Source organism: Lutra lutra, chromosome 16 (assembly GCF_902655055.1).
Source record: "Lutra lutra chromosome 16, mLutLut1.2, whole genome shotgun sequence".
Lineage (NCBI taxonomy): Eukaryota > Metazoa > Chordata > Mammalia > Carnivora > Mustelidae > Lutra > Lutra lutra.
Genome location: NC_062293.1, coordinates 23612694 through 23633317, shown reverse-complemented (window position 1 = coordinate 23633317; position 20624 = coordinate 23612694). Strand labels below are relative to the sequence as shown.

The following is a 20624-nucleotide window of genomic DNA, read 5'->3' as shown; positions in this document are numbered from 1 at the left end:
AGTGAAAGACCATTCTGATCTGTTGTGTTTAGATATGATTCTGCTACATATCTATGCCACAATTCCTCTTTCATCACAAAAGGATACTTGCCATAGGGGGCACCAGGTTGGCTCAGTTGGAAAAGCATGTGACTCTTGGGGCGCCTGGGTGGCTCAGTGGGTTAAAGCCTCTGCCTTCGGCTCAGGTCATGATCTCAGGGTCCTGGGATCGAGCTCCACATCGGGCTCTCTGATAGGCAGGGAGCCTGCTTCCCTTCCTCTCTCTCTGCTTGCCTCTCTGCCTACTTGTGATCTCTGTCAAGTAAATAAATAAAAATCTTAAAAAAAAAAAAAGAAAAGAAAAGCATGTGACTCTTAATCTCAGCATAGTGAGTTCAAGCCTCACATTGGGTGTAGAGATTACTTAAATAAACAAAACTTAAAAAAAAAAAAGGATAGGGGTGCCTGGGTGGCTCAGTGGTTTAAAGCCTCTGCCTTGGGCTCGGGTCATGGTCCTGGGGTCCTGGGATCGAGCCCACCATCGGGCTCTCTGCTCAGCGGGGAGCCTGCTTTCCTCTCTCCTCTCTGCCTACTTGTGATCTCTCTCTCTCTGTCAAATAAATAAATAAATAAAATCTTTAAAAAAAAAGGATACTTGTCATATAAGGATATGAGCATAGGCAGCTGTGTTTTCTTAGATATTTCCTGAAATAATTTTTGTGTCCCACTTTCCTACTTGGAAAAACCATTGGTAATTTAAGTAAAGTAACTCATACAAGCTGGGTTTGGCTGAGTCTGAGAAAAGATTAAACTAGTGCTTAATCTAGTTTTACATCTTAACCCTAGTAGTTACTTTTAAACCCAGCTATTTATAACTCCTGTTATTATTAGTTCTTATAAAACAACATTTAAGACACAGTTATAACCATTGACACTCACAAGGCATTCATGTAAATCATAAGTACAGGCATTTAAACTTCTGGATCACTGTCTCCTTAGATATCAGTCTTCAGTCATCCCCAAGTTAATATTCCATTACTAAGATAAATTTGGAATTCTTTCCTAAAGCACAGAATATAATTTTTTATATATTTTTAAAAGATGAAAGGAAAGAAATAGAAAGAGAACAAAGGGTAGAGATCAAGCCAAAGAATTACATATGTCCCTGAAAAATAAATACTAACTGGATAAGAGGTAATCAGAGGCAAAATTAAATAAAATTTTCCTAAAATGGGGAGGGAGGAAGGCCAACTTCTGAAGGCTGAAAAATTTACAAGCTTTCATTCAAAATCAATGAAGAGTATTTCATTTAAATTTTGTATATTGGGGGCGCCTGGGTGGCTCAGTGGGTTAAGCCTCTGCCTTTGGCTCAGGTCATGATCCCAGGGACCTGGGATCGAGCCCCGCATTGGAGTCTCTGCTCCGCAGGGAACCTGCTCCCTCTCTCTCTCTGCCTGCCTCTCTGCCTACTTGTGATCTCTGTCTGTCAAATAAATAAATAAAATCTTTTAAAAAAATAAATAAATTTTGTATATTGGTTGCAAACATAATAATATAGCGATTTTCTTAATATATGGAACCACAGAAACAAAGAGAGGAAAAAAGAAGCAGACAACAAATTCCAACAAATTTTTGGACTATAGGAAGCAGATAGAGGAGTAGTATCTGATTAAGAAAGATGCAACAACAACTTAAAATGTAGCTACACCCAGAAATGCCTACAATCAGGACTAGCAATAGGTGATTTACCACTAATTTACTCATAAGAAACTCAGGACTTGGGAGTGTCAGGCACAGTAGCAGGTGGAGTCAAGGCATGGTGCTGAAAATCCGTGGGTTGGCTAAACGTCTGAAATTATGGTGCCCATGACCACTTCCTACCCTGAAGAAGTACATATGTCCTAAAAGAACAGTATTAATCTCTGAAGAAAATGAGAACAGACACGGGACTTGTGTATGCCAAAGACAGTGGCTGAGAAAGTGAGTCAAAGCTGAACACAGAAAGTGTGTAAAAGAAAAAATTGGACCCCCAATTTCTCTTTTCACATCTCATTCTTAGAATGCTATCAGCTGGGGTTCCTGGGTGGTTCAGTGGGTTAAGCCTCTGCCTTTGGCTCAGGTCATGATCGCAGGGTCCTGGGATTGAGCCCCGCATCAGGCTTTCTGCTTGGCAGGGAGCCTGCTTCCCTCCTCTCTCTCTGCTTGCCTCTCTGCCTACTTGAGATCTCTCTCTCTGTCAAATAAATAAATAAAATATTTTTTAAAAAATGCTATCAGCCAGGGAAAAGTTGAAAGAGAATTTAGGAGATGTGAATAATATCTTAGGAGAAAAGACTTCTGTACAGCCCTCTTAGGCTTCATGGCGAGGGCCTCAACCTAATAAACCAGCTCCCAGTGTTGTGGCAATAAATGTTTAACAACCAGCAATCTGGGAGGAAGTGTGCCTCACTTGTAGCATTTGCTAATGTGCATCAAAACGTCCATGGACAATGTCAATCTACCAACAGGATGTCACTGAATGCAGAACTGGGAGACAAGTGCACAGTTAGCTTTTGCAAGCTGGTGTTAGCCAGCTCCAGCCCACCATTGACAGTTCACCCATCTTATCATCCTTTCATGTTATCTGAAGTGAAGCTCACTGTTGATTAATCCCTTCCCCCTAGACACATACAAGAGTTTTCATGTAACCTCTAGTGCCTTGTTTGTTTTAATAATAATATATGATAATTATATTATTATATTATTTAATTTATTATATTTATAAATTTATAATTTATTTGATTTATTATATTTTATTATATATTTAATTATATTATTATTATTATTATTATTATTATGTTTTTGTTCTGAAACATGAACAGTCAAGGATCACCAAATATTTGACCAAAACCTCCAATACGAAAGAATCTAAATAAACAGAAAAATAATTTGGAAAACAGAGATACTGAAAGAAGCAAAAGACAAACTCCCTCTTCCAATGAATATACTTTGAGATATGAAAAGATCTTTCATCCATGAACAAGTATAAGAACATTTGGAGAACAAGAAAGAATTCTTGGAATTGAAAGCAAGATAAGAGAAATTTAAAAGTCAATAACAGAACCAAGAGAATCAGCAAAAGGTATCTACCATGTGATTAAAAAGAGTTGCCTAGTTCAGTTGATAAAGCATGTGATTCTTGATCTCAGGGGCTTGAGTTCAAGCCCCATGTTGGGCATGGAGTCTATTAAAAAAAAAAAAAGACTTGAGGAAAAAAAGAATGAATGAATGAAAGGGAAACTTTCTATGAATGAAGAACAGAGTCTCTGAATTGATAGACAGATCTCATTCAGTGCCCCAGAATAATAGATGGGGAAAAAGTATTTCAGACCAAGTCATATAATCAAAAATGTTCAAAATACTAGAGTTAAGGAGAGGATCCAAAAATATAACACAAAGAATCATTAATCACCATGATATCAGACTTTTTAAGTGCAATACTAAAAACTAAAATGAGGAAATGGACAAAGGAGAAACGCCTTGAAAATTCCACCCACAAAAAAATGATTTCCAACCAAAATTTTATACCCAGTCAATCTATGAATCAAATGTACAAGTGAAATATAGGCAATTTCTGACACGTTAAAAACTCAGAAATTTTACCTCCTGTGTACCAGAAAGCTCCTTCAGAAAAATAAAAGAATAGGGGCATCTGGGTGGCTCAGTTGGTTAAGTGACTACCTTCCGCTCAGGTCATGGTCCTGGAGTCCCAGGATGGAGTCCTGCATCAGGCTCCCTGGTCAGCATGGAATCAGCTTCTCCTTCTGACCTTCCCTTCTCATGCTCTCTCTCTCTCATTCTCTCTCTCTCTCAGATAAAGAAATAAAAAAATCTTTAAAAAAACAAAGAAAAATAAAAGAACAAACAAATAAAAAGATATGTATTCCAGGATACAGGAGATACAACACAAGAGAGACATGAAGGGAATCCCCAGATTGATGGCGAAGGAAAATATCCTAGGATAATGGCTAGGCAATACATCCCATGGCTATCATCTAGCAAAAAAATTATTTCCCCTCTTCTTGTATATGCACTGGCTTTGACCAATAGAATGTAGTGAGAGTGATGCAGTTTCAGTTCCAGACCTACCCTTGGAGTTCTGGAAGCTTCTCTCTCACTCTTTTGGAGCCCTGAGCCAAGAAGTTTGACTACAGTGCTAGAGGATTAAGTCCAGTCATAATTTGGTGTTCTCCATCTGTTGAATTAGACAGAAAGAGAAAGTGGAAGAAAGTTTCCTCAAGCTATTCTTACTAACTTAAAACTAACAACTTACTAACTTAAAACTAACTTCAAACTCAAACATGACCCTAGAAAGACCACCAAGTATGCAAGAAGACAAATCCACTATGAGTGATAGTCAGAAAAATCAACATATTAGAGAACACTCCTACCACACCCTCCACAAATACCCTTCATTATTATCTGGAATTGTCAAATACAAATACAAAATCATTGTGTAAAGAATTCTTACAGAAATAAAGAATGCACTTATAGGGGCGCCTGGTTGGCTCAGTGGGTTAAGCCTCTGCCTTCGGCTCAGGTCATGATCCCAGGGTCCTGGAATAGAGCCCCACATTGGGCTCTCTGCTCAGCAGGGAGCCTGCTTTCCCCTCTCTCTGCCTGCTTCTCTGCCTACTTGTGATCTCTGTCTGTCAAATAAATAAATAAAATCTTAAAAAAAAAAAAAGAATGCACTTATAAGGGAAAACATGCAACAGGAAATCATCAGGATCATACAATTTGCAAAAATAGAATTCATAGAAATGTAAAGCATGGGGCACCTGGCTGACTCAGTCAGAAGAGCATGCAACTCTTGATCTCAGGGTTGTGAGTTTGAGCCCCACATTGGATGTAGAGATTACTTAAAAATAATAAAAATTTAAAAAACTAAAAAATAAGTGTGAAGCATAACATTAAAGAAACTTAATGGGGATGTACAAAATAACGATGAGAAATACCTTGTAAACTATGAAAAGAAATTTCAATGAGTGGGCTTATCAGCATATTAGATACCGTTGAAAGTAGAATTAAACTAAGAGATATATCTCAAGAATTTATTCAGGAGGTGCCTGGGTGTCTCAGCAGGTTAAAACCTCTGTCTTTGGCTCAGGTCATGACCCCAGAATTCTGGGATGGAGCCCCACATCAGGCTCTCTGCTCAGTGGGGAGCCTGCTTCCCCCTCTCTCTCTGCCTGACTCTCTGCCTACTTGTGATCTCTGTCTGTTAAATGAATAAATAAAATCTTTAAAAAAAAGAATTTATTCAGAATGCAGAGGAGAGGCAAGAAGAAAAAACCTGAGAGTTGTGAGACATGAGTAATAATAGAATGAGAATGTCTGACATCCATCTGATTGGAGTCCCAAAAGGTGAAATTGGAGAGAATGGAAAGAAGTAATGTTTAAAGATGGGGTGCCTTGGTGGCTTAGTGGGTTAAGAGTCTGCCTTTGGGTCGGGTCATGGTCTCAGGGTCCTGGGATCAAGCCCCGCATTAGGCTCTCTGCTCAGTGGGGAGCCTGCTTCCCCCCCGCCCCCACCTATCTTTCTGCCTACTCGTGATCTCTCTCTCTCTGTGTCAAATAAATAAAATCTTTAAAAAAAAATAAAGAAAATAAAGAAATAATGATTGGGAAATTTCAGAATTAATGAAAACCATGAATACACAGATTCAGAAAGCAAAACATATCCCAAATATGATCAAGAACAAATAAATTCATACCTTGTCACATCATAACAAATCTGTTGCACATCAAATATATCTAGAAGATCTGGAAAGCAGAAATAAAAAGACAGATGACCTACAAAAGAATGATAATTAGAGTAGCAGCTGATTTCACAACGACAGAAGCCAGAAAATGATGGAATAGCTTCTATAAAATAAGAAAAAATTACTATCCACTTAAAATTGTTTACTCAGCAAAATACTATCCAATAACAAGGGGAAAAATAATAATTTTTGTAAGAAACAAGCTTACAAGGAATTTACAAAGAGACCATCTCATAAAAAGTTACAAAGCATTTCGTTTAAGATGTAGGAAAGTGATCCCAGAAAAAACAGAGGTAGAAATACAAAAAGGAATAGTGAACAAAGAGAATGATGATATAAAGTTAAACCCAAGCAACTAGTAACTAAACAAAGTAATACAGGAGTATAACCTGTGGGGATTAAAGAAGAACTGAAGGGGTGCCCGGTTGGCTCAGACAGTAGAGCATACAGCTATTGATCTCAGGGCCGTGAGTTTGAGTCCCGTGATGGGCATAGAGTTTACTTTAAAAATATAGAGAGTGGGGCGCCTGGGTGGCTCAGTGGGTTGAGCCTCTGCCTTCGGTTCATTTCATGATCTCAGGGTCCTGGGATGGAGCCCTGCATCGGGCTCTCTGCTCAGTGGGGAGCCTGCTTCCCCCTCTCTCTCTGCCTACCTATGCCTACTTGTGATCTCTGTCTGTCAATTAAATAAATAAAATCTTTATATATATATATTATAATTTAATATATATATTATATTTTTATATTATATTTATATTTATATAATATATTATATTTTATATAATATTTATATTTATATAATATAATATAATATTTATATTATATTATATATTATAATTTATATATAATATAATATATATATTAGTATTTTGTATTTTACCTTTTCAGTAAACGGTACATTGAATATTGGACAAGTAATAGTAATGAACCTTTATGAGTCAAATAACAAAGCATCAAAACATATGCCCCCACACTTCTGGAAAAAGTGAAGTGTGTAAGTGAACTCCCTTCACTTATAGCTAATGAAGGGAACCAAAACCATTTAAAGACAGTGGGGAATGGGATGCCAGGTGGGCTGGCCCAGTTGGAAGAGCACGGAACTCTTTTTTTTTTTTTTAATTTAAGATTTTATTTATTTATTTGGCAGAGAGAGAGATATCACAAGTAGGCAGAGAGAGAGGGAGGGGAAGCAGGCTCCCTGCTGAGCAGAGAGCCCAATTCGGGGCTCGATCCCAGGACCCCAGGATCATGACCTCAGCCGAAGGCAGTGGCTTTACCCACTGAGCCACCCAGGCACCCCAAGCATGGAATTATTGATCTCAGGGTCAGACTCGAACTCATTCGAGCCCCACTTGGGTGTTGGGTGTAGAGATGACTAAAGATAAGTAAATAAACAAACTTTAAAAATCAAAAATAAAACAGAGGGAGAGAGGAGTGCTGTGATTACAGACAACAGTTCCCAAGGTCTAATTTAAAACCAATACTTATAACCCTAGAGAGTGACCGCCAAAGGCCAGAGCATGGGGCTGGGAGGAATTACTGCATTCACAGAGTGGAGCCTAACAGAACTCCTAATGTTTACAACATTATGAGCTTCCAAATCCAGAGAGGGTGGAACCAAATATGTCTTCCTATCTTTTCCTTCTTCTGACTTGAAAGTGATGAAAATGGCCTCTGGAGAGAGATCAAGAAAGGAGGGGATGTGAACTGTGATAGAAATGAAGTTTTCGGGGCGCCTGGGTGGCTCAGTGGGTTAGGCCGCTGCCTTCGGCTCAGGTCATGATCTCAGGGTCCTGGGATCGAGTCCCGCATCGGGCTCTCTGCTCAGCGGGGAGCCTGCTTCCTCCTCTCTCTCTGCCTGCCTCTCTGCCTGCTTGTGATCTCTCTCTGTCAAATAAATAAATAAAAATAAAAAAAAAATGAAGTTTTCCAAGCTCCAGCAGAAGTGAGAAAATACCCCAGGGCCCATGAGGACAAGCTCCCCTTAGAATGGGGTGTGCTCTGAACTGGCCTGAGGCAAAGGGAGTAATTCCAACCTCTCAAGGGGGGAGGGAGGGACAAACAAACAAAAAACCCCCACTTATCTCTGAGTTCTGTGATCCCTTTGCTCACCTGAGAGTTTTTCATTATTTGACGGTTTGCTTGTTGAGGTTTTTATTTTTGTATTATTCAATCCTGTAAACTAAAATTCAATAGTTTTCCTGAAGAAAAAGCATTTTCAGGGGCACCCAGCTGGCCCAGTCGGTGAAGCATGCAACTCTTGATTCTGGGGTTGTGAGTTCCAGCCCCACATTGGGTGTAGATTACTTAAAAATAAAATCTTAAAAAAAAAAAAAAGCATTTTCCATACGACCATATGATTCCAATGTTATAAAAACACATTTCTGTCTATCTATTTAACCCATTTAACATTTAGTGATAATTTTGGATGGGTGGTAAGATTTGGGAAAATTTATTGCTGTCTTTTTACTTTCCTGCCTGGCTTACGTTAAGAGAAGCAGGTGTCATTTTACAAACATGATTTAGCAGCCGTGTAAAAAGAGAGAAGAACAGAGCTAGAGAATTACAGCAACAATCATGTACAGGCTGAGGCTTACTGTTTACCAGGCGCTGTTCTAAACCCTTTACAGATGTTAGTTTGAATCACGAAATTCTCAATATTCGGCTGTTCTTGACCGACAGAAACAGCAATTTCATGGGGTTCAACTTACATTTACTCCTCTAACTTTTGAACACCCCTAAGATGAAGATGGAAAACCAGAGCTGCTAGACATGTAGAGAGAAATCAAGGCTCTTCTTCTTCGCAGAAACCCCAGTCCCCTCACCCCTAGGGCCCGGTCTTCTGGTCTTGCCCTCCGTCGCCTCCTCTACAGGTCAGGCGCTACCCAGACAGAGGGACCGCTCTCTGCCCCAAGATGCCTTACGAGGTGGAATCAGCCATCAGCCTGAGTGCCAAAGGTAGCACGTATGGCCTTGCTTTGACTCTGTCTGTCCCCGGAATGAAGCCACTCAGGATTTCTAGGCAGCTCCCGTTCTTGGAAACTTCTGCTGCAGCCGGGGATGGATGGTGTCCTCGCAATTCCCAATGGAGCCCCCATCCATGTCCCCCTTCAGGGCACTGAAGCAGGACACATTCTATAGTTTCACGTTTATTTTCAGAAAGTGATGAAGACAAAAGAAATAGATCCAGACACCACTCTCTGTACAATAAATAGCCTTCCCGTTCAAAAAGAAAAAGAAAGAAAGAAAGCGCACACAACCAACCCCCACCCCAAGATGTTGCTCCTTGAGGTGTGCACCAACCCCGCTCCCCTTTCCAGCCTCTTCCTCGGGACCCCACTGTCTCCGAGCCGGTGGGGCCCAGGCCAGCTGCCCCAAAGTCATCTGAGTCCCCTCGCCGACCCTGGCTGGCTGGCTGTCATCAAATCCTCAGCATCTTTATTTGCACACACCTGACCCCTAACCCACCCCACAGAAGAGAGGAAGCTCCTTTGTGTCCAAGACTTTCTTGTTCTGTTTTCTGTTCTCCAGCTGGGAACCCACAGCCAGAAGCAGCACCAGGTAAATGACTGTAGTTAGGGCAAAGGAGGGGGCAGGGAACACGCCTCTCAGGTTTCGCTTTGGGCCCGAAGCAGCAAGTGAACCCCAGAAGCCTTCTTGGCGCCCCTCTTCCTCAACCAACTACGAAAGGAGAAGGGACAGAGGGAGCTGGGGGCCTCCCAGTCCTGAGTCGCCTGTCTGCGGTACTTGATGTCCTCCAACCTGATGACATTGTTCGTGTCATGTCATCTGTTCAATTGGGAAAGTAGCTATAAAACTGACCTTCGGTTTCCTTATCAAAAGGAGAAGGGGCCCCAGCAGGGGAGGAGCTGTCGCCACTGGAAGGATAGGGGGACACACGCCTCCTCTTAGAGTCTCCTTCACCCAGTCCTGAATCACTGGACTCTGGCCGGATGGGGGTGATCTCAGTCCACACTGAAGGGGAGCCCTGGTCCTCTGGCCCCCGTCCCTCAGAAGCTCCAGGACCAGGTTCCATGGGCAGAGTCCGCATGGGGCGGAACCAGCTGCCTGGGCCCATCTTGGGAGGGTACTGGGGGGCCATCGGCCAGCCAGCTCCAGGCGCCAGGACGTCCTGGCCTCGGTAGTAGGACATGGTGGGTCCAGGGGCGGAGGGCAGGAAGGCAGGCTTCATGCTGACTGCTCGAAACTCGGCCTCATAGCTGTGGTCCCGGGGGGCCCCCAACCAGTAAGGCTGGGAAGCCACATCCTTGGCCTGCCCAGGAAGGTCGGGGTAGAAGCGGCTGGGAACGGGATACTGGTTCGGTAGGAGAGGAGAGTAGTGGTCTCCCCCGAGCAATTGACAGTTGGGTCCGGGCGGGGAGGGCACGCTCATGTCAACAGATGCATACATGCTAAAAAAAAAAAAAAAAAAAAAAAAAAAAAAAAGGCAAGAAAACAGGGGTCACGAACAGAACCCATCGCCTGTGAGCCTGCCTGCTGCCTGCCCCTCCCTGGACCTTCTTTCCCTGGCCTCACTGCCCTCCAAGCATCCGTCCCATCTCTTCCCACTGGCTCCCACCCCCAGGGGCAGAGAGGATACAGGCTCTGCGCATGTCTGGAGTCAGGCCTCAGGAGGGACCAAGAGGAGGCCCTTGGTGAACTGAACCCAGCAGCACTTACGACTCAAAGTTCTCCCGGAATCCTTTGGCAAAAGGGTTGTTATCAATTTTCAGCTGAGTAATCTAGAGAGAGGGAAGATGGAGGCACCTGAGTCCCGAGTCTGGGGCTAGGGAACTCCTGAATGTCCCGCCGAGGAAGACGGTGAGCCCCACTCTCCCCCTCCTGCCCCTCGCAGCTCGGGCAGGCCGAAGGCCCTCACCTCCGCGTTCTGGTAGGCGGTCACGGCGATGAACTGGGTCTCTTGGAAGGTGAAGACGTGCGTATTGGAAGCGCTGCAGGCTGCCTCCGGCTCCCCGTCGTTCACCTCGACGATGTGCAGCCGAGGCTGGTACTTATGGAGGGACTGGAGCACGATCATCTAAGAGAGAACCGGATGCTTGTGGGGGTCGACGGGTCCTCTACCCCCACCCTGGCTGGCCGATGGCCAGGCTAGCAGGGACCCTGAGGCCATCATGTCCACTGCCCCACCCTGCTACCATGTGACTTCCTCCAGGCGCTCTAGCTCCGGTCCCCAGACTCTCTAGGGCATCAGCTCTGCCCCCTTGCCCCGTCTCTTATCCCCCAGATGTGCATTGCGACTGAGGTATTAGTACAAGCAGGGTTTTTCAGGGATGGGGCTCTGTTAACAGTATTGCTCAACTCAGAGAGACTCTGCATCCATTGCCTGGGACCACTGGCACCAAATCTATGCCCAGCATGGCGCACGCGTGATGGCAGCTTGGGGTTCGGTGAAGAAACCCCCAGGGCTGGTTTGGCACATGTCATCCCAGATGCGAGCCCACATCTGCCCGTGAGAGTCAGCCGCCTCCCACCTCATCTTCCCCCCTGCCCAGGCATGTGGAAAAGAACGAGTGAGAGAGGAAGGAAGATGACTTTAACAGAACCGAATCAGCCAGGAGGGGTGGGGGTTGGCAAGGAGTCCTACCTGGGTCACATTGTTAGAGGCCCCTTTGTTGTTCGTGAGCTTTAATTTCCCAAATGAAACTTCCTGGCGCATCCAGTGGGCCCCGGTATTGGGGGAGTCTGGGTGGACGTAGAGGCGGTTTCCTGTGGACAGTGAACCTCGTTGGCACACAGCCCCCTAGGGACCAGACCCGTAGTGATGTGGGGCTTCTTTGCCTGTTCTGAGGGGGATGTCAGAAAGGCTGCAGGGGGAAGGCCAGATGCGGCAGGGCAAGGGGAGGTGGGGGCAGAGGACTGAGCAGAAGACAGGCTAAGGCAAGTAGAGAAGGGAAGACAAACCCAACCGGAGTGAGAAGTGGGAGGGGATAAGGGTGGAATGGGGAACTCAGGTGTAGGGGGCAAGGGCTTGGGGGTTCCTCCTGGATCCACCAGGGGGCGCCCAGCCTCAGAGGAAAAGCGTGCCCACCGCTCCACAGGGCGCTCCTACCTGGCATGCTGCCCTCAGCCTTTCCACACTGCACCCACTTGCCGCTCTGATACCGCCAGTGGTGCTGGTCCACCAAGACCACGTCCACGAACATCCGGTAATGGCTAGTGGGCTCCAGTCCCGCCACAGTAAATGACAAGAATGGGAACATCCTCCTGGGGAGAACAGAGAGACCCGCCGACATCCATCAGCCCCCCAACCTCGCAGAGGGCCACCCCCATGCAGAGGCTTTCATTTCGGTGGTGTGCTGGCATCGGCTGGCATCCTGCGAGAGAGCCGACTGGAAATGACCAGGACGTGTGCCAGGCAATTGTTATGTACTGGCAATATTTTTAAATTAAATTATGTAAACTTACAATTAAGTATACTGCCTTATAAGCCAAGGTAATAACTACTCAAAAATCATCACTTCTCAGTTCGTTTACTATATTTCACTATTATCTCTGCTTTTGAAGCGACTTATATCTCTTGTTCCTGCAAGATGGAAATACTAGACACCACACGAATGCCCAGCTCTTCCTGACTTTGCATTCAGTGACTCCGCGTGCACAGCTCGAAATCAGGCACCACAGGAGTCTTCACACCATGGAAATCAGCAAACACTATGAATCAGGGCTTTTCAGTGTTTTTCATCCTGAGGATCGGTTTCTAGACATTAGCTACAAGGCACTGTCTCTAATCTTCGTTTGCTTCCTACTGGGGAGCAAAGCCACAAGCCAGCCCCGCACAGGCACTTCCCAGTAGGCCCTCATGCCTCAGCTCCCCAAGCCCTGGGGTGGTCTCAGGACTTGACCCATCCTCTCCACAGCAGCCCTCACGGTGCTCACGCATTCCCGGCCCCGCAGTGCCCAGGCTTTGCCTGCCCCACCCTCCTGGACCTGATGTCTATAGTACGGCCTGTCCCAGGCCTGAGCCTCATAGAAGTACCTAAATTCCCAGCTGAAACTTTCCATCCACCCGAAATAGAACTCTATTAAGTACAATTCTCACGCTCAAAGTCTTGCTTCCAGGGGAAAGCGGAGGAAGTCAAGGTTGGGATGCTGCATTATCTTCCCTTGTGCCAGAGTAATAGATCAAGAGAAAGAAGCACTTCCCTACCCAACCATCTCTGCCACTTCCACCATCACCACTCCCACCTATACCATCACTATAACCACCAGTGCACCAACAACCCCATCACCACCATCACTACAACTACTACCTCCACCAACACCCCATCACCACCATCACTACCACCCCCACCCCCATCACCACCATCACTACAACCACTACCTCCACCAACACCCCATCACCACCATCACTATGACCACCACCTGCACGAATACCCCCATGACCACCATCACTGCAACCACTACCCACACCAACACCCCCATCACCACCATCACTACAACCTCCACCTCCACCCCCATCACCACCATCACTACAACCACACCTCCACCATCACTGCCCCCATCACCAAACCGTCACCTCCATTATCACCATCACTACAATGGTCCCCTCCACCATTACTGCCCCTACTACAACCACCACCTCTACCAGCACCAGGCTAATGGCCTAGCTTTTCTTTCTTAACCCAAACAGGAAGAGTAGAATTTGCAGGTTGGCAGAATCAAACTCTCATCAGAATGACTTCGCATTCCCACACACCTCTCCCTTCCTACAAGAAGTCATACCAGATGGGAAGAAAGACACCAGCCCATGTGTCAGGAAACCCGGAGAAGGGAGAGTTCCAGAGGCCTGGGAACACTTTTAGGTGGACCCTAGGCCCCAGAAGATCCCAGAGCAACACCCTTGATAACCTTGGGAAGGTGTCCCCACCTTCTTGTCTTCTCCAGACTCTCCCATGCTGAGAAAAAAAATGAGAGACTTACTGGCCCCATCCCCTGGTGTAAGTTAAATCCCAAACCAAACCTCAGTTTCTTCACCCATAAATGGGGACAATAACTCCTAACCATTTTTCCTCTAAGAGCTGCGAAAAAGTTTGAAAGATGTGAAACTCAGCTCATCCGGTCCCTCCCCCACTGCACCCTCTCGCTGGCCCAGAGCGATCAAAGCCCGCTGGGTCTGCGGAAGGACCCTGGGCCAGGGTCCTGAGCTCTAGCCTCAGGCTCCAGGTCCCAGGGGCTCAGAGGGCAGCTGACTTGAGAAATCAAAGGTTAGGGAGGGTACCTTAAATAATTAAAGCTGAAACAATATTTTCAACACGTCTCTAGTAACATCTCATCGTATGACAGCGGTCAGGCTGTCCACATTTTCTGTATTATAACCAGCTGTTGCCTAAACCTGCAGGTTTAAAGGAAGGGAAGGACTATATTCATTGTGTCTCTACTTAGAAGCATCCAGTTCGCCCGAAATGTAACACGGTATTTCCAATTTTATACTTGAAGGAACCAAGGAGCAGAGAGCAGAGCTGACAGCTCCCTGGTGAGAGGGCAGAGTCAGGGTCTCCCGGGCTGTGCGTCCATCTCTCCGCCCCACTTATCTCTGCTGGAGGGACATGAAGGAGATGCCGGAAGAGGATGGGGGAACGGGAGAGGAGAAAGGAGGTCTCATTTCACCCTAAAAGTCTAGAATCACCACCAGCTGGGAATCCCAAAATAGCCCCTGATTTACATGACACTTTGCTGGGAAGCAACAGGGTCTGGTGCCAACCTCAGCTCTCTCCAAAAAGACCATCCTGCCCTCAGAGGATAGAGCCCAAGACCCTAAATTCCTCCGCTGCCACATAGGACTAGCCCATCTCGAAATGATCTGCAGGGTCATCATACCCGTCCGATCCCGAACACTTTTTTTTTTTAAGATTTTATTTATTTATTTATTTATTTGACAGAGAGAAACAGCAAGAGACGGAACACAAACAGGGGGAGTGGGTGAGAGAGAAGCAGGCTTCCCGCTGAGCAGGGAGCCCAATGCAAGTCTCTATCCCAGGACCCCGGGATCATGACCTGAGCCGAAGGCAGACACTTAAAAACTGAGCCACCCAGGTGCCCCTGAACACTTCTGATAGGCTCCAACTCACCATCGTGACAAACAAATTACAAGGAGGTAGTTTTGGTGTCGTGTTGGCAGGATGTTTTAAAATTAATCTCTAGGGGCGCCTGGGTGCTCAGTGGGTTGAGGCCTCTGCCTTCGGCTCAGGTCATGATCTCAGGGTCCTGGAATCGAGCCCCGCATCAGGCTCTCTGCTCTGCGGGGATCCTGCTTCCTCCTCCCTCTCTCTCTCTCTCTGCCTGACTCTCTGCCTACTTGTGATCTCTGTCTGTCAAATAAATTTTAAAAATCTTAAAAATCAATCAATCAATCAATCAATCAATAAAATTAATCTCTAATGCTGACGAGTCTGTGGGGAAATGGGTCCTCTTACATTTTATTCGTTATTTGTGGGAGTATTAATTAGCAGCACCTTTTAGAACATTCCAGCAGTGCCTTGGACCCATGGAAACACAAACAGTACTCAGGCATCAAAGATCTCCACCCACCAACCTCAGACCCAGCTTCGTGGAAATCGGACAGCCACTAGCAAACGGGCCAACAAAAAGTAAAGCTGTTTTCACCTGCCCTGAGAGAAATGAAGCCAGTGGGTCCAAATTCAAGTGCTCCCCTGCCCCGCAACAAAAGAAAAATATAAAAGAAAATTGTTTTAAAGATCTACAAAGTTCTAGGAGTCGGGATTGTAGGGAAGGCCACAATGGCTGTGAGGCCAGTGATCCAGGATCCTGCAGCACTGAAATTGTTTCCTCCAACACTAAATTCACACACACACACGCACACAAATTGAACTACTTAACAACAGAACTACCCAAAGTTATCTTAATTATAATAATCAACTAATCACACCCAGAAAAGTGGGGATTGCCAGCCATGAATGCACTCCCACACACCCACACATGCAGACACCCGCCTCTCCCTTCCTCTGCTGAGAATGTCTACCATCATCTAGTCAATGCCCACCAACACATTCACAGTACACACACAGTGCCACCCAGAAATACAGCACAAGTCCGCGGTGGGCACCCCGAATTTCCACAAACGCGCCAACTTTGAACTCCAACCTCTCCTGTTGGCCAGTCCAACATTTTACCTCACTTTCCCCTCCGTGCCCCACCCGAGTTGCTGGGGTCAGTTGCTGGTGCTGGGAATTGCCACCCCCCACTGTGCCCCACCCTGTTGCTGCCCATGGAGGAGAGAGTGACTGTGTGACTTGTCCATACTGAGGGATGGGTCTAGGGTGGGTGGGAGAGGAAGGATCTGGGAGAGAGTGAGTCATCCCAAGGCAAAAGGCCGTGGGGCTGTGGGTGGGCCTGGCCTGGGAGGATTTTTCAAAAAGGAAGAAGGCCGTGGGTGATGTGGTGGTGACAGGCAGGTCACTGGAACCCACGGAGGGACGGGCCAGCCCTCCATACAGGAGAGAAAGTGTGCCGTGCTCTTCATAAGCCAGTAGAATAAGGAAATGGCCGCCAAGTTCCAAGATCACTGGAGCCCGAGCTCTGTGCCCAGTTATGAGGGCTGGTAGGACTGAATGGGGGACAGTGTGTTTTCTGTCCCCTCTACCCCACCATGGGGACCCTGAGGTCTGATTCAAGGGAAGGCATCAAAGAAAATGGTGAGGGACTACTGCCCCTTTCCAACGGGGACCCCATGGTGTCTGAAGCAGTTCCTCAGGATGGATGGAAAGCCTGAGGATTATCACACACACATGCACAGACACGTGCATGCACATGCAATTACAAAGTGGTCAAGGAAATTTTGATGATATTTATGAATTTTTTCTCAGGTTTGTTAATGATATTGTTTACTTATCAAAAGCTATTTTTAGGGACACCTGGTGGTGTCAGTTGAGCGTCCAACTCTTGATTTTGGCTCAGATCATGATCTTAGAGTTGTAAGATTGAGTCCCGTGTCAAACTCTGTGCTGGGCATGGAGCCTGCTTAGGATTCTCTCTCCCCCCAACCCCCAGTAAATAAATACATAAACAAATAAATGAATAATTTTGAAAACCATTTTTAGGGGCACCTGGGTGGCTCAGTGGGTTAAGCCTCTGCCTTTGGCTCAGGTCATGATCTCAGGATCCTGGGATAAAGCCCCGCATGGGGCTCTCTGCTCAGCAGGGGCCTGCTTCCCTTTCTCCTTCTCCCATCCAAGTACTAACCAGGCCCGACCCTGCTTAGCTTCCGAGATCAGACGAGATCGGGCGCGTTAAGGGTGGTATGGCCGTAGACTCCCTTTCTCCTTCTGTCTGCCTCTCTGCCTACTTGTGATCTCTCTCTCTCTCTCTCTCAATCTGTCAAATAAATAAATAAATAAATAAATAAATAATTTTTTTAAAAAAAACCACTTTTAGACGTGCATAGAGAAATTTTCAGGATGCAAGAATATAGTGCCTAGGATTTACTTACTACATACTTGCCGCCATCACTAATATAACTGCAGACTAGGGGGTGGGAGGCAGAAGCGAGGTGAGTGAGGATAAGAAGAAATGAGATTGGACCAAGCAGTAACAACTGTTGAAACTGGGTGATGGGTAGGTGGAGATTTTTCCTGTACTTTTGTATATATTGGAATTTTTCATATTAAAAGAAAGTAGTTTGGGGTGCCTGGGTGGCTCAGTGGGTTAAGCCTCTGCCTTTGGCTCAGGTCATGATCTCAGGGTCCTGGGATCGAGCCCCACATCAGGCTCTCTGCTCAGCAGGGAGCCTGCTTCCCCCTCTCTCTCTGCCTGCCTCTCTGCCTGCTTGTGATCTCTCTCTCTGTCAAATACATAAATAAATAAAATCTTAAAAAAAAAAAAGGAAAGTAGTTTTATGGATCTGAAAGGGAGACAACAAGACTTGTCAAGAGAGAATTATTCAGCAAGACTCTAAAGGAAGAAGGAAGCCACAGGGGTAGTGACGGCGACCTCACTGAGATGCATGCCCGCATCCCCATGAGACACCCACCCAACCAGGTTGCAGGCGGCCCACAGCCAGCCCCGGACCCACCACCCGGATCTCCGAAGTGCTGGCCAAGGCTCTGGGCAGGCCGCCCCTCGAGACTGGAAGGGCAGGAGCCTGGCAGCAGGTGGCAGGGAGACCCGGGCCAGGCCCCCGGGTGGGAGAGCTTCCTGAGCACCTGAGAGCAGAGGCCTGAGTTCAGGTCAGTTGTGCGACCAAGGACAAGCCACCAGCCGTCCCTGTGCTTCGGTACCACTAGCTGTGAATGGGGAGATCTCTTGGCCTACATAGTAGCACACAGTGGAAGAATGGAAGTGAAAGCACTCTGAACGCATCAAGGCCTTTGGACAGTGTAGGTGGCTCTTTTCACTCCCGGCCATGACGGGCTGGAGAAAGAAGCTCAGGCAGATACCATCTGGGTTCAGGTGCCCGTTCTGCCTACAACAGGTGGGCTGTGAAACCTCAGAGAGTCTCCTTCTGTCACTGAGCCCATTTCCCTGTCTGTGCAGGAAGGGGCCTGGATAGGATCTTCTGGGTCCCCCTCCAATTCAGACGTGATAGGGCTGGAGGCCTGGGCTGTGTCTGGCAGCACTCAGAGGGGACTGGTTTTGGGGGACATAGAGAGAAATTCTCAGAAGGCTTAAGGGATAAAGGCCACACCTTAAAAAAAAAAAATGCCAACTTTCCTCGGTTCATCCCAGAGAAAGAGGTACAACTCAGCAACTTGAAGCTATTCGTTGTTGGTGGACAGGTCCCTCAATCCCATGCTACCCCACAGAAATCCCTGGAAAGGAAGAATGTCCTAGCTATCCCTAGATTGAATGCCAACACCCCTGGGGCCAGCATGGTCTCCCCCACCCCCTGCCCCTTCTCCCTCCCCAAGCCGCACCCTGGGCTCTGCCCTTTGACACCTCCTGGATGCGCTGATGACAGAGCCTCACAGAGGTCCTCCCTGGTCCCCAGTCTGAGCAGGCCCCCACAGGGAACGGTGGGTGCACACTCTCCCAGGCCAGACCCAGGCAGGGCCCACTCAGCATTGCTTACTAAACAAATACCAGTGGCAAGTTTCTCTTCCTTTCCCCACGCAGGAGGCTCTCCCCGGAAGCAGCACCCTTGGCCCCAAACCCTACCCCGCATGCACTGGGCTTCAGGGTCCCCAGAAGCATAGAAGCCATGGGTTCCCCAGGCTGGATCCCCAGATACACTGGAAAGTATCTGGCCAAGGGTGAGGCAGACTTTCGGGGGACAGAGGCGGGAAGGAGCAGAGTGGGACTGGCTGCCCGCTGGGACCCATAAGTTAGCTTCACCTGCTCAGGCCCATGGGCATGTGGGCTCTTGGGCAGGGCCTATGCCTGGAAGGGATCTGAGCCCCCCACACACTTTACCACTCCCCCCTAAAACACACTCACAGGAGACATACGATCTCAAAGTACTACCGGAAAGGAAACTTGGCGACAGCTTCTCCATGTCACCAAATCCCAGGCTTACCCACCTCCCAAAACTGACCTGTGCACAACAGCAGCAAAAAGGCTTGGAGAGGTGGGCCGTGGGAGGGTAGAGGTAGGAGAAGTTGGGGGGTGGGGGTGGTTGTGCTGGGTTATTGTCTGGGGTACCAAGACCCTACCTTCTCCTCCATTTCTCCACATAGGGGCTAAGAGGGGTCCTGCCCTGTTAAATCCGAAACACAGTCCCTCTCTGCCCAGAGATCCCCATGGAGGCAGGCAGGGAGGTAAGGGCACACCCTTAAACCATGATAGCTTCTCATCGCACCCACTCTGCTCCATCTCCCTTCTGAGTTCTGCCTGTTGGTGTAATGTCCTGGGACAAAACAACCCCCAGAACTTTTCTGTCTCGCTACAACTCCCTCCCCGCTTCCCCCAAAGCCTAAGCCAAACGGTGAGGGGCGCCGTCTAGACAGCAGGAAAAAAAAACCACGTCCTTGTTCCGGGCCCGCTCGCCTCGAGGGGCGCGCGTCTCACTCACCGTCCCTGCTTGGTGATGATCATCTCCGTCTGGTGCTGATTAAACTTGGACCACAACAGGTGGTTGTTGAGCGCGACTCTCAGCTTCCCGGACACTTCCAGTCCCGCGGGCAGCGCGTAGTCCTCGCGCGGCCCCGGGTAGAGTCCCGAGCGCGGGTCCGGGGCCGCGTAGCCGTCCCCAGGCTGGTAGCCCTCGGCGCTCGCCGTCGGCGGGAAGGGCTCGCCCACGCCGGGGAAGCCGGTGGCCTGGGGCCGGGGCGGGTAGGCGTAGGCTCCGAGGAAGCGGCCTGGCGGAGCGGGCACCAGGGCGCCCCCTGCGTAGGGCGCCCCCAGGGTGGCGCCCCCGCGACGGTCGGCCGCGTCCTGGGCGCCGGGATCCGGGTAGAAGTAGCGGTTCTGCGGGTCGGCGCCAGGCGCCCGGCCCTCGTCGCTCGCCGGCATCGGCTCGGTACCCGTCAGCATGTCTCCGCAGCCCCGCGCCACGATGCCCATCCGGGGCGGGCTGGCACCTGCCCGCTGCCGTCGGGGACCGGCCCCTCTCCGCGCGGGGGGCAGGCGCGGGGGGTCGCGAGGGGCGGGGCCCCGGGGGCGGGAACGCGGGTGGGGGAGCCCCACTCGAGCCCGGCCTCGGACGCCTGGGTCCTGCGCCCGCGTTCGGCGGGCGCGCGGCAGCTCCCGGGCTCCCTCTCCAGCGGGCCGCTGTCACTAGCGCCGCGGCGCCTTTGCTGTGGCTTTATGAAGCTCTCCGGGCTCCCCCCACCCCACCACCTCCGCGCCGCCCCGCCTCACCCCGCCCCCTCGTGGCTAATACTCTGCAAATTCTATGCAGTCGCCGAGGACTGGAGGCCCCCACAGTGT

At 48.2% G+C, this 20624-nt stretch overlaps 1 protein-coding gene across 1 annotated transcript; it reads right to left on the bottom strand.

Moving 5' to 3' along the window:
• Positions 1-8931: 8931 nt before the first annotated feature.
• On the bottom strand, positions 8932-20624 carry TBX21 (T-box transcription factor 21). The gene is made up of 6 exons (XM_047709071.1): positions 19768-20624; positions 11854-12008; positions 11389-11510; positions 10663-10821; positions 10464-10525; positions 8932-10195 (listed from the first exon to the last, which is right to left on the bottom strand). Exons 1-6 carry the CDS (start codon positions 20256-20258, stop codon positions 9577-9579), a joined length of 1608 nt encoding a protein of 535 aa, XP_047565027.1. The 5' UTR covers positions 20259-20624; the 3' UTR covers positions 8932-9576.